The sequence below is a fragment of the Bubalus bubalis genome, chromosome 1, assembly GCF_019923935.1.
Source record: "Bubalus bubalis isolate 160015118507 breed Murrah chromosome 1, NDDB_SH_1, whole genome shotgun sequence".
NCBI lineage: Eukaryota > Metazoa > Chordata > Mammalia > Artiodactyla > Bovidae > Bubalus > Bubalus bubalis.
Genome location: NC_059157.1, coordinates 18,407,405 through 18,421,826, shown reverse-complemented (window position 1 = coordinate 18,421,826; position 14,422 = coordinate 18,407,405). Strand labels below are relative to the sequence as shown.

The 14,422-nt window shown below is 37.9% G+C and overlaps 1 protein-coding gene across 4 annotated transcripts in view; it reads right to left on the bottom strand.

The window, feature by feature from the left end:
* Positions 1 to 14,422, bottom strand: part of PURG (purine rich element binding protein G) — a 39,802-nt gene that overhangs the window by 24,926 nt on the left and 454 nt on the right. For 2 of the 4 annotated variants that reach the window (XM_025278909.3, XM_044935691.2), the window contains exon 2: positions 13,522 to 14,403. In XM_025278909.3, coding sequence (XP_025134694.3) covers positions 13,522 to 14,397 — 876 coding nt within the window. In that variant the 5' untranslated portion in view covers positions 14,398 to 14,403. Of the gene's footprint in view, positions 1 to 3,679; positions 4,739 to 6,371; positions 14,404 to 14,422 lie in introns of those variants that run through there. The other 2 variants (XM_025278910.3, XM_025278908.3) reach the window with 2 other exon arrangements.

Below are 14,422 nucleotides of genomic sequence, written 5' to 3'. Positions count from 1 at the left end.
GGGTCACCTGTGAATATAGGAGAAACACAAATTCTTGGTCCTCTCTTCACTCCCCAAACCTAAGGAACAGAAACTCTGGGGTAAGGGCCACTAAACTGGTTTAACAAACCCTCTACGTGATTTTAATTCCGATAAAGTTTGAAAAGCTCTGGATCTGTAAACAGGGCAGGCATCACAGTTCATCCTTTTGGAGTTCAGAAGAAAAAGAAGAAACTTGGTAATAAAAATATGAAAATGAATGGAATAATGCAGAAAGAGTAGGATGACAGAAAAAGTTGCCAAAAAGAAAAAAAAAAAAGCCCAATGAAACTCTAATATTGCTAAGACCTGTTTGACATAACCAGTTGACTTTGGATCATGAAAATTAAATTGTAGACCCACAGTTGCCAACAAAGATTCGTCTAGTCAAGGCTATGGTTTTTCGAGTGGTCACATATGGATGTGAGAGCTGGACTATAAAGAAAGCTGAGCGCCAAAGAATTGATGCTTTTGAACTGTGGTGTTGGAGAAGACTCTTGAGAGTCCCTTGGACTGCAAGGAGATCCAACCAGTCCATTCTAAAGGAGATCAGTCCTGGGTGTTCATTGGAAGGACTAATGTTGAGGCTGAAACTCCAATACTTTGGCCACCTGATGCGAAAAGCTGACTCATTGGAAAAGACCCTGATGCTGGGAAAGATTGAGGGCAGGAGGAGAAGGGGATGACAGAGGATGAGATGGTTGGATGGCATCACTGACTCAATGGACATGGATTTGGGTGGACTCCGGGAGATGGTGGTGGACAGGGAGGCCTGGCGTGCTGTGGTTCATGGGCTCGCAAAGAGTTAGACAATACTGAGCGACTGAACTGAACTGACCCACAGTGAATAGTAATTTGTTTCCTCTGTGCCCTTTGGGTAGAATTGGGGTGATCATCTACATTTTCATCATCTGATCCCTTTAAAAAATTATTCACATTTATTTGAAATAATTGGTCAAGATGAGAGATTCAATCTATAATCTACAACAAAAATCAAGTAAGTTGGATTAGCATCATACTTTAACCAGCTAGATAAATGTTCATGTAAGTAAGTGTCTTTTGGTGATACCAGCCCCAGGCGTAGGGAATAGTTTTGGATTAAAAAGAATTCCCAGTAATCGGAGGCAGATGTATTGACAGTGGTGGCTGGGGTAGATTGTGCTTTATTAGTTGGGGGTTAAATCTCAGAGTAAGTCTTAAATGCAGTCTGGCCTAACTGAGCACTCTTTGGCTTTGTGTAAATAAGGATCAAATATATTCTGAACCAGTTTCTAAGACTCTGGAAAATTATATTAAAATGAGGATAACTGTAGAAGGTCAGGAAGCAACAGTTAGAACTGGACATGGAACAACAGACTGGTTCCAAATTGGGAAAGGAGTACGTCAAGGCTGTATATTGTCACCCTGCTTATTTAACTTACATGCAGAGTACATCATGAGAAACGCTGGGCTGGAGGAAGCAAAAGCTGGAATCAAGACTGCCGGGAGAAATATCAATAACCTCAGATATGCAGATGACACCACCCTTATGGCAGAAAGTGAAGAACTAAAGAGCCTCTTGATGAAAGTGAAAGAGGAGAGTGAAAAAGTTGGCTTAAAGCTCAACATTCAGAAAACGAAGATCATGGCATCCGGTCCCATCACTCCATGGCAGATAGATGGGGAAACAGTGGCCGATATTTTTCTGGGCTCCAAAATCACTGCAGATGGTGATTGCAGCAATGAAATTAAGAGACGCTTACTTCTTGGAAGGAAAGTTATGACCAACCTAGACAGCATATTAAAAAGCAGAGACATTACTTTGCCAACAAAGGTCCATCTAGTCAAGACCATGGTTTTTCCAGTGGTCATGTATGGATGTGCGAGTTGGACTGTGAAGAAAGCTGAGCACTTTAGAATTGATGCTTTTGAACTGTGGTGTTGGAGAAGACTCTTGAGAGTCCCTTGGACTGCAAGGAGATCCAACCAGTCCATCCTAAAGGTGATCAGTCGTGGGTGTTCATTGGAAGGACTGATGTTGAGGCTGAAACTCCAATACTTTGGCCACCTGATGCGAAGAGCTGACTCATTGAAAAAGACCCTGATGCTGGGAAAGATTGAGGGCAGGAGGAGAAGGGGACAACAGAGGATGAGACGGTTGGATGGCAGCATTGACTTGAGGGACATGGGTTTGTGTGGACTCTGGGAGTTGGTGATGGACCGGGAGGCCTGGCGTGCTGTGGTTCATGGGGTCACAAAGAGTTGGACACGACTGAGTGACTGAACTGAACTGAACGGTAGAAGATGTCTAGCAAAGCCTAGAGCATGGAAGACAATAGTTATTAGTACTTCCTAGAGCATGGTAGTAGTAGTTATTAGTACTAATCTTATTTGACTCTCCATTTTGTTAACACCTTCTGTTTGAAAATGGTCATGGTGCAATTTTCCTAGAGGCTAAATTCATTTCAGAAATTACCTGTCAATCATGCTAGTCAAAATATTTTCTGAAGATCTGCTGGGTACTGAAAAGTGGAAGTAACTGACCCTTCAGGCTGTATCATTCCAAGTAAAATGTTTTCTCTTCATCTTAAACTGTTATACAGAAGTTCTAATCAGTGTTGAAATTAGTTAAGTGAAGCAGCAGCCCTTCTTTCTTCGAGTCCAAAGTCAAGTTCATAGGGCCATTTATACATTTTCAAAATGAGCTTTAGCCTTTCGTTGTGGTGTTTCAATAGTCATTGGAACAAATAAATAGGATAAAGAGGGGCCATGGTGTAGTGGGAGAAAATGAGTCCTTAACCACTTTCATGGATGTGAGTCTGAGTGAACTCCGGGAGTTGGTGATGGACAGGGAGGCCTGGCGTGCTGCGATTCATGGGGTCGCAAAGAGTCGGACACGACTGAGTGACTGAACTGAACTAACTGAACCACTTTCAAGGAAATCAACACTGGATATTCATTGGAAGGACTAATGTTGAAGCTGAAGCTCCAAATACTTTGGTTACTTGATGCGAAGAGCCGACTCACTGGAAAAGACTCTGTTGCTGAGAAAGATGGAGGGCAGGAGGAGAAGGGAGTGACAGAGGATGAGATGGTTGGATGGCAACACTGACTCAATGCACACGAGTTTGAACAAACTCTGGGAGATGGTGAAGGACAGGGAAGCCTGGCATAATGCAGGCCATGGGGTTGTGAACAGTCAGATATGAGTTAGCAATTGAACAACCACCACCACTTTCAATAGGGTAAAATGTACAGAAGGGACGGGAAAAATAAGGAAGGTTTTTTTAAGTGGCAGAACTTCAAGTTCTATTTTTATGCTTGATAACATGGTTTACCCTCATGAGGGAATTTACTCAACAGCGATCGATCTGTTTATACGTGCTCAGTTGCTCAATTGTGTCTGACGCAAAAGTGTCTGACTTGCAACCCTGTGGACTGACTGTAGCCTACCAGGCTCCTCTGTCCATGGGATTTTCCAGGCCAGAATACTGGAGTGGGGTGCCATTTCCTCCTCCAGGGGGCCAGGGGATCTTCCTGACTCAGGAAGAGTCCTTTCGAGTCTAGAACCCGAGTCTCTTGCGTCTCTTGCATTGGCAGGCAGATTCTTTGCCACTGAGCCACCTGGTAAGCCCTTTATGCATCCTAACCAATAGATAAAACCCCATAATAAATGCAACTGAAACTTCAGACTATTCTATTTATTTAAATTCTAGACTGACAATCATTGGTATAAATCACATTGCTAGTTTAAAGGACATAGAAATAAAATATAGCTGTTTCTGAAGTAAATTAGCAAATGATAAGAAAAGTTCCGTACATTTTGTACAAAAGTTTTGTACATACAAGGTGTTTTGTACGTATCCATATCTTTATTCCTAAGTCATTAGCTCAAGATTTTGTTGTTTCATTTGCTGGGTAATTCTGTCACTTAGGTGTGTTCTTTTGGTAAAGCTGCTTGGAGGGTTTGAAATGGGAAACTGAGAAAAACTTCTACAAAATGGCCAGGGTAAAGAACTGCCAAACTGAAGTATTCTTTTTCATCTGAGTTAGATTTCAAACTACACTGAAGAAGAAGCAATCATGAATCTAAAATGGATCTGCTATTTTGAGGACAAGGAGAGAAAAAAAAAAAACACCCTTCTACAACAGCCAATTCACTCTACAGAATCTGTTGATCAGATTACTAGTGTGAACCACCACCAGGCTTTCATTAAATGCTTCTGCAATGGAATTTATGTGCACAGGTATTTTTGAAATTGACAGATCACATATGTGTATATGCACTTCAAAATACACTTTGCTTGCTCTAAACTGCTGTCTTTGATAAAGAAATAGGCCTCCAAAAGACGGGTTTAGAGAGAAAGGTGTCACTTTTTGTGATTGCTGTTGTTTAGTTGCTAAGTCATGCCTGACTCTTTGCGATCCCATGGACTCTAAGCCCTCTAGGTTCCTCTGTCCATGGGATTTTTCCATGCAAGAGTACTGGAGTGGGTTGCCATTTTTTTCTCCAGGGGATCTTCCCAAGCCAGGGATCGAACCCGTAACTCCTGCACTGGCAGGCGGATTCTTTAAAGCTGAGCCACCTGGGAGGCCGTCACTCTTTTCACCTCCCCTCTACTGGCAGTGCTGCAGGCAGTGCACAGTGGAGGCCTGGGATGCCTAAGCAAAAGCCTTTGAGACAAAAACCCGTGGGATGCTTCTTGTCTCTCCAGTCACCAACCTCTGCAGTTTCTCAAGGCTAAAAACAAAAATAAAACAAACTTATTATGTTTTATCTTGGCACACCCTAGTAGTTACAGTCCTCTACAGCAGAACAATACTGTTGGAAGTTCAGCGTTCTTGATATTCTCTGCTAAACGTCATGACTTGTAATATAGGACATTCAATAGGACCAAGGAGATTGGGGTCAAAGGAAGTATCTGATTGTCAGGGACCAATGTGATGATAATTGCAGTATATTATTTAGCAATATAATTTATGGTTAATTCTGGAACAATGGCATTTCAAAAACTGATGTTAACTTTAATCATTCTTAATATAAAAAAAAATGACTACAGTATGTATAGACCTAGTGATGCTGCTTTCCAAAAAGCAGACCTTGAATAGACAACAAAAATATTTGGTAAAAAATTTAAAGCCTAGGATAGTTACGGAGTAAGTATACAACAATTTGGTTCTAAAGAAGACTGGGAACAAAATCTTCTCTCGTGTGGTTACAGGGATGCACACATTCTACAACGGATGCTTCTGCTAGTCTTTCGGGCATCCTCTCAGGTTGTTACCTTACTACAGTTGTTTTTCATATAAAGAGAGCATCTCTTACACTTTCCAGTTCAGGTATTATTTATCTATTTTTTTCTTTCGCTCTCCTTCAATACAGAATTTTAAAACTTTAGAGTAGGAGGGAACCCTAGCTTCTAGGACAAAATTGTTCATGTTTCATATAAAGAAACAATCGAACCAAACTTAAATGATTTGCTTACTGGCAGAATTAGGTCTTATTATTCTTTCTCAAATGCTCTTTCAAAGGTTAAACAGATTTTGTTCTGAGAAGGACTTATTTACTTCAGTTCTATTAGACTGATTTCTTTTGTTACAGTCAAGCAAAATAATTAGCCACCACCTTTCTCTTCTCTGTTTCTTCTATTTGTGACCTCTAGACAGCAACTTCATCAAACCCACAACAAATCATAAATAAAATCCTGAATTATCATACACAATTACTTGTTCTAAAAAACCCAAAATACTGAATATTTCAAAATATAGGCATCCCAGATTAAGACATTCTGCCTCTACCCATATCAAATAATCAGATTTATATTGCTATCTTGATAAAGACTTATCAAAAGAACTTCCCAACCCAGGGATCAAAGCTGGGTCTCCTGCATTGCAGGTAGATTCTTTACGATCTAAGTAATTAGTATTAGTTGTTCAGTCCTGCCCAACTCTTTGCGACCCCATAGACTGCAGCCCACCAGGCTCCACTGTCCATGAGATTTTCCAGGCAAGGATACTGGAGTGGGTTGCCATTTCCTTCTCCAGGGGATCTTCCCAATCCAGGGTTCAAACCTGGGTCTCCTACACTGCAGGCAGATCCTTTATTGACTGAGCTACAAGGTAATCCCTTGATAAAGACTAAAACCAAAAAAAGCATTTTCCCCACAATCTTACACTTTGAGTGACTTTAAAATTTTTAAATACTGTAAACTCTTTTCTTAGGGATTATTTTCCTTTTTCTTTACTCCTAGTATTTCCTGGGAACAATGAATAGTTTGAGTAGAATAATATGGAAATTAAGTATAAAGAGGTAAAAATCAAAGTACAGACAACAGCTATTCAATCTTAGAAAAAAGTAAACAACACTCAAGAAGAAATCGTATATCTCATTTAAAAGTATTCTCTCCATATTCACATTACCAACTACTTTCATACAGCAGCACTAATTCATTTCCAATAAGATTTTATTTACTAGATGTTATTGGCCTCAATAAGGCTAAGCAATCTTTCACAAGGGATATTGCAAAGAGGGTAAAGTTTGGAAAAAAATTTACCAGAAAGGATCAATGTGGGAAACTTTTCTTTAATGAAGGATGTGTTTTAGCTGCTCAGTCGTGCCTGACTCTTTGCGACCCCATGGACTGCAGCCCACTAGGCTCCTCTGTCCGTGAGATTTTCCAGGCAAGGATACTGGAGTGGGTTGCTATTTCCTTCTCCAGGGGATCTTCCCAACCCAGGGATGGAACCCAGGTCTCCTGCACTGTAGGCAGATTCTTTACTGACTGAGCTACAAGGATGGAAAATTACTAATATTTTTAGCCTAAACATGAGCAAAACTCTTCCCAAAGGTGAATTTACCTTCCTTTTGATCCCTCTCTTTAAAAAAGGAACAATACCTACACACCATTTTAAGCTTAAACAAGTAAATACCTGGAAATCTTAACCAATGTAATAGACTCTGCAAAGGATAGTGAGTTGTTCACTAAAATGACAGAAGCAAACTTTTAAGCTTTAAAAATATGTTTAAGACAATCTCGCTTTCTAACAACACCTTTCTCATGTTACAAACAGAAAATCATGCCATCAATCATGATTATTCTAAAGATGAATTAAAGTGCTTTAATTTTTTAAGTCTTTAAACATTTTCATAAAGTTTACATATACTAATCCATAAAAAAATTCTTTCTCAACCCATATACTCTTTAAGATATTTCTAATAGTATTGGAGTTTTTACTTTGGTTGCTTTAATTCATAACTAGATAGGATCCTTCATGGTTCACGTATGGGACGTTACTCTTTCATATCATAATCTTTTCCTGTTGGCTATTAGAAAAGTAACCTTAAAATGCCTCCTTGATGTGAATAAAAAGAGAATTACGACTTTTTGCAAGGAGGGGTTGGGAAACTATTAAAGCAACTTTGTTTATATTTTCAGGAAAAGTAATTATGCTACTACATTTTAAAACAATTATATGTGCTATTTTATATTCTTCTGGCAGAGAATAGAAATGGTTTAGTTGTATTTTTAACTACATAGCCCTAAGGTATTTAACCTTTTCCCAAATCATCATAGTACCTTTTGGTCTCAAGGAAATCTGATAGACTTGGTTCCTCAAAGGGACCCAATGCTTTAAATAAACACAACTAGCATTTTCTGTTTTTTGTTTAGTCTTGATTTGACTAAGTGCTAACTGAATGATTCATTAATAATGATACTTTTCTTATTATATATATAAATGCTCATGTTATTAAATCAACAGTCTTCAACAGGTTGTAACCTTTTGTGGTGGTTCTAGAACTGATTTTCTCTAATAATGGTAAGGTCTTGTAAAAAATAATAGTAACATAATTAGTAAAAACTGATTAAAAGTGATAATTTATTAAAGCTTTTAAATATGGGTATTTTTCATGAGGACACAGTTAATTTAAAATAATCTTTGGGTAAACAATTTCACATCCTGAACTGTATCACATCAAGAAAAAGAACACCACTTTTTTGAGGGGCAACAGAGGGAGAGATATGAGCACAAAGTAGTTTGGAATAAGGAAGGAGAACTGAATATTTATACATTTAAAAATTGATATGTACATATATTTGCACTTCAAGTAAATTCCAATGGGAGTCATTCAAAATTTCCTTGGGGTTCCCTTGGTGTCATAAATAGCTCAAATTAAATGCTATGGTAATGAGATCAAGCATGGCATCTAAAGGAGAAGGGGGAAAATACACTTATAATGATAGATCTACTATTGATACTACTGGGTACAAGAGAGTGTCTATATGTTTTTAAATGTATGTTTTAAAAGAATATGTGTGTATATATATGTGTGTATATGCAGAGTAACTCTAGAAGGATACACAAGAAATTGGTAACACTAGTTGCTACCTTTCAGTGTCTATCAATCTGGAGCATCTAAATTTTGTACTATATGCAGGTTTTCCCTATTCAAAAATATTGATTAACTAAATTACTTAAAAAAACATGTCAAATTAAGGAGAAAAGATTAATTTTTGACATTACTCAAGAAAATACACTAACATATAAACTGTTTTTCTACATAAATTTGAGTATGACAGAGTAACTGTGATCTAAAAACTCAATTTTCACAAGACATTAAATTGGGAAAAACACATTTCCCTGTACCTCATTTCTACAGCATTGTGGACTACAGATTGTCTTAACAGCATGCGAACATCTCTCCTCTCTTCCTCTGATGGGCTAGCCATGAGCCATCATTTCTCTATGAAATTCAAGGAATCTTGAAGGAAACTCCAGAAAGATTTTAAGAATCTGTATTTGGCAGGGATAAATATTACACCTGTATTATTGTGTTGGCGTAGAGTCAATTTTAAATTCTCTTTGTGGTTTACTTTAGATTTTTATCCTGCCAAAGATGTTTGGTGTTTTGGTAAAAGACAGACTTCAAACTACGTGGTGACTAAGCAAAGTTCTTACATAAAGCTTGGAATAAGATTTTATAAATAGTTCCAATGAAAGACACTTGGAAATAAGCAGGAAAAAAGAAACTCATACTTATGAAGAAATTATTTTCAGTACACTACTTCAAGTTTCCAATCAAGTCCTATTTAAATATTAAAATAAACATAAAATCTAAAGGAATGATAGTACATATATCAACTTTCCATGGCAGCTGCTTATTAAAACTGAATGTCTGAGGGTATATTCCAATTTCATCCTCTTCAGATTGTGCAGCTCAGATAAATGTTTATTTTACTGAAAATATTTGCAAAATTACAATATAAATACATGAGTATATTGATAGGATCACTCTATATAATGTATTCTTATCCACATATATAAAATGAATGCAGTAAATATAGTATACTCTTGATGAATCGTTAGTACACAGTGTTTCTTAGTAAAGTACATACAACCTATTATTCAGCAACAATTATCTACTTTTCAAATGTACATCTTAGGAAGTTTTCAGGATGGAAGGATACACTAAGTCCCCTAATACCCTTTTTGGTTGGTGAAAGTTAGCTCTTCTGCAAATTTTGAAATAACGTCATATTTATTTTAGCAGTTGTTCTTAGTTTCTTTGCATTTCCTTAATTTGAACTTTATGTCTCTAGTCTGGTTATTTTCTTAATGATGCCATATCAGCCAATCATACTTTGAATTCTAATACAGTACCAGGTACTGTCTTTTCATTAGTAAGTGAAACATGCATCAAAAATGAAACAATCATTAAAAGCTTTTTTTTTTTTTTTTTTTGCACAAATTCCCAAAATTCATTTTCAGGGTATTATGGGGAGTCTCAATTAGATATAATCTCAACTGTAATACTAGTCTGGGCTAGAAAGAGTTTTATTAATTGATTCTAGTCCTTAAGAATACAAATATGAACTCTAAAATTCTTTGTTAGGTGTCTTGGGATTTACTTCAGAGGCATCTTCTACCCTTCTCCATGACACTGGTTGAATGGAAACTTGTTACTATAGCAGTTCCAACACAAACATATGCATGCAAGAGCTCACCCTACAGATTCTAAACTACACAGTTATTGAAACACGTCCCACCAGTCAAGTGGCATAAATGTACATCTTTTATATACAAAAGGTAAAGTGCATTATTAAATTAGTGAACTGACAGATTGTCTGCCTGGACCATATAGCTTTCAAATAGACAAATGTGAAATTCCCCCATTAGAACCCATTATTTCAAGAGGTTCCAACTAGCTTTTCCACCCTGTCATTTATTTTTGGCCATGCTCTTTAGTGCAAATAAGCTTGTGTTTGACTCAAGTTTAAGGGACATGGCAGTTTGGGGCTTTAACAAGGAAAATTATAAAATGTGGCAGAAGTTGAATTCTTTTATAATACATTGCATCTCTTGCATATAAGCAACAGATTAGTGCTGCTTTCAATTGGTAGGAGCACACTGCCAACAATGAAGAGGAACCCGTTTCCAGACTTCGTACTATCAGCTTATATGATTACAGTTTTGAGTCTGTACCACATTATGCTTGGATTATTATGTGCAAACATCATCAGTGTTTTAGAACTATATAGTGAAAGAGTAATTTTGGTTACTAACTTAAATGCTCACTTTTTGATTGCTAACATCCAGTTGCCTTAAGAGTTTTATATCTTCAAGGCAGGGATCCTAGTATTTTGAAGAATACCATGTACACTTGCAGCTCCATTTGTGATACAAATGACAATAAATAAAATGTATATTGCACAGGTAAGAGTAGTAGCTTATTTTATAAGATACATGGCAATACATGTCCTAATACCAGAGTTTTGGACTGGATCTTACTGGATTATGGCTAATGAATGATTGGAAATTTTAAGTATCAAAAAATCATAGCATCATTTCCTTTTTCAGTGAACATTAACTTTGGAAAAAAAAAAGAAACTAAAGGACTGGCAGAAGGCTTAATGATTTTAAAGTATATTCAACTGCCGGTATATATGCATCTATGCAATCTATAACTTTGAGATGGTAAAAACTTTGAAGTATACATACCATGTAGAAAATTTGGCTGCTTAACCCATTTTTAACTTAAATTGTTAATGAAAAATTAAACTAATAATATTTATATACAATGAGTTAAAGATATTTATGTCTGACATAGTAGTGTGTGTGTGTATATATATATAACACACATATATATATACACATATATGTATATATATATAGACACACACACTCAAATCTTACCAGAGTAAAATCCAAAAAGGAAATTATTTAGACTTAACGGATATAAATATATTAGAAGAGAAGGTTTTAAGAGAAAGTACACAGTCACAGCAATAGTGATAGGAATGCTCAAATAGTGGAATATTCACAGCTCCAGTTCGCCAAAATCTGACAGGTTAATTATTATTCATAGGCACTATGATGGGCAGCAAAGCAATCAGTAGTATTGTAATTCAAGGGCACACCATTCCTTCCTAGACCCCAAAGCTACTTTTTATCAAGCCTATAATAGTTACTTTACAGTGAGGACTGTTTAAAGATCCTTGCTACTTTTAGAGTCTCAACACCCACCATGTGCTATTAACTCTAGTACTAACATCATCTTCTAACCTTCAGCTGTTCCACAGTGATCCAGATGGTCCACAATTATAATGAACTAGTGAGATTCCTTCACACTGTTTGAGGAAACCGGAAATACAATCCGTAAGCCAACACCAGCATATACGTCTGGGTTACTGACTGCTTGTTTTTAAGTAACATGAATTAGTCAAATTCATTTTCTTAATTCATCTCTTTTAGTGACCTTTTGGGGGACAACCTCTGGAGGGCAAACAACTGTTAAAATAATTGTGAATTACTTATAGCATATAGAAGAAGAGCTACATTCTGATCTCAATCCGTGCAGTCAGCTCTCATCAATGAGAGCTATATTTAGGGGTTGAAATCAGTGTTTGGCTCCTAAACATGATTATATGGACTTATTGTGTGGGAGGTGAGTAAAGCCAAGAGAAAAGACAGTAATTTCATTCAGAATAAAATGCAGCTCAACAGATAAAATTTCAGTCAGTTAATACAGGGTGGGTTGGTACACATATACATTATATCCACTTGTTTAAAAAACTGCTTAGGTGTTGGAAAATTGCAGTGGCACTTCCTGGAAAGTAATTTTTCATACAAGTAAATGGGTGAGTCTTGTGTAAAGTAAACTTTTTTAAGTATCATAAAGAGCACCTTGGAAAATGCCTGAATTTTCTTTTCAAATATGCTTATAATCAATCTTCAAATAATATTTTTTCAGGCTGAAATTTTATGTTTATTCTAAATGCTTTTTAGAAAAGAGAAAACTTTTCCTGGAATTAAAACACCTGTAAAAGTCAGGTTTATACTGGGAGTGTTGAAATGGTCTTAAGGTGCTAAAAGAGCTACTAAAATATATTATTATAGATGTATTTTTATATCAGATAACTGGTGCACCAACCCCTCTGAAATAGTGTTAAAGCAGCAGCAAAAACTATAACACCTTGAGTCTATGATATATTTTGGGAAAGAACCTCTTACAACCTTCAAATTAGTATGAAAAGCTAAAATATCAAGATTTCCATAGCAAAGCCATAGGATGAAGCCTCCCACGCAACAGTGACATAAAAAGTAATTCCTGAAACTTTGGAAAGCCACTAATAATATATGGTACAATCATCAGAGGTGAAGATAGGACTGTAACTAGCTTAAAATAACCAATAAAAACTCTCATGGCGTTGATACGGCAACTATAAACTGTAGGGTTACCACAAAATTTGAAATTATAGCATACTATAGTAACTAAGATTTGATTCTTTAATGGGACTGTTTAATATTCAGTTATCCAATGGACATTGAATATACTGCAACTTGTCCTTTTATAAATAAATAAATATATTTAGAATAGAAGTCAATTTCTGTTTCTGTGGTAACTGTCCTACAGGTAATCCTAGCAGCTTTTAATGAAGTAGGCATGGAATCCTTTTTTGGGGGAACTTATTAAGTAGAAATTCACACTTCCATATTAGGTATATGTATTTTTTTCAGGCTTATGTCATAGTGCAATGTAAATCTTAGCTAGGGTACTTGGAAGGTCAGAATGTCATACTTTGTGCTGATTTGCATACTTCAATAGTCTGGAGCAGTTGAAGCAGCTAAACTATTTAGCTTTGGGAAGGCAGGAGTTCCCATAAGAATTAGAGTGTTCTACGGGTAACATAACATAAGAATCAGACTCCTTGAAGTATAAACTACTAGAGGTATTACTGATAACAAAGGGCCCCCAAAGAGGAGAAATTTCTTCAAATGAGTATGGATCAGTTCTTTTAGCCAATCTATGATTTTAACTTTTGCCTGATGGAGTTCACTTTCATCTTAGTCGAGGCATGCTTGTTCTTCACCACTGGCCCTTCTGCCATCCATGCTCTTTTCTTTATGGCTGTTGCAAATTTTCCTCATCTCTTCTTCATACTTGATAAAATTCTCCCCAAACCTTGTCCAAGCTTTGAACGGAACGGTAATAGTATTACGGTAAGGTGGCCTCACCTCACTTACCTTCAGGAAAATTCCATATTTATTAGAGCCCACATCAAAGTAGAACCTTTTATTGTCCACTCTGAAAGAAGTCCCCTCGGGGAGTTCCACGGGGTCGTCGTCTCCACCTCTGCGTTCTTCGATGTCCCCTTCGCCATAGTCTTCGATGAGCTGAACCAAGGCGTCACGGAACTCGATCATTCCTTGAGCTGGGAGGACAATAGTCTGCTCGAGGCCCAAAGTGTGGCCAAAATAACCTATCATGCCAGTACCCCGCATCATGGTTTGTCTAATCCTTAGGAAGCGACCCCGCTGGTTTTCCTTCAGGTCTAGATAGTATTTCCTGTTGTCCCTCTCGATGTAGTCTGTTTTGAGGACACTGTGAGGGTGCTCTTCGGACCCCACCGAGACCGGCGGGGAGGGCGCTGAGTGCTTCTGTCTCCTCCTGGAGCTCTGCTCTTTGCCGTGACCGTGCTCTTGCCGGTGGCCTTTCAGGCCCAGGTGGGCATAGTGCTCGATGAAGTCCCCTAGACAGTCCTTCAGCTCCGCTGCCACCGACAGGGAGAGGGTCAGTTTACTCTTTCTGATATTGTCTTGCCGGCCTCTCCCTATCCAGACTTCGGCTATCTTGAGGAACCGGCCCCGCGAGCTCTGCTTCACGTCTAGGTAAAACCTCTTTTTCTGGATGTCCACTCGTTTGGAGGCCAGCTCCTGGATTTCGGCTGCGCCCCCAGCCTGATTAGGGGTGGCTGAAGCCGCGTAGTGGGGGTAGTGGGAGTGCTGGGCCTGGGGGTACAGTCTACTCTTGCTTAGGCCAGAACCCCCTACATTCTTGCCGCCGCGGCCACGGCCGCCGCCGCCGCCGCCGCCGCCTCCCCTTCGCCTGGCTCTTTCCATCTTCAGCTGCAAGTGACAAACAGAC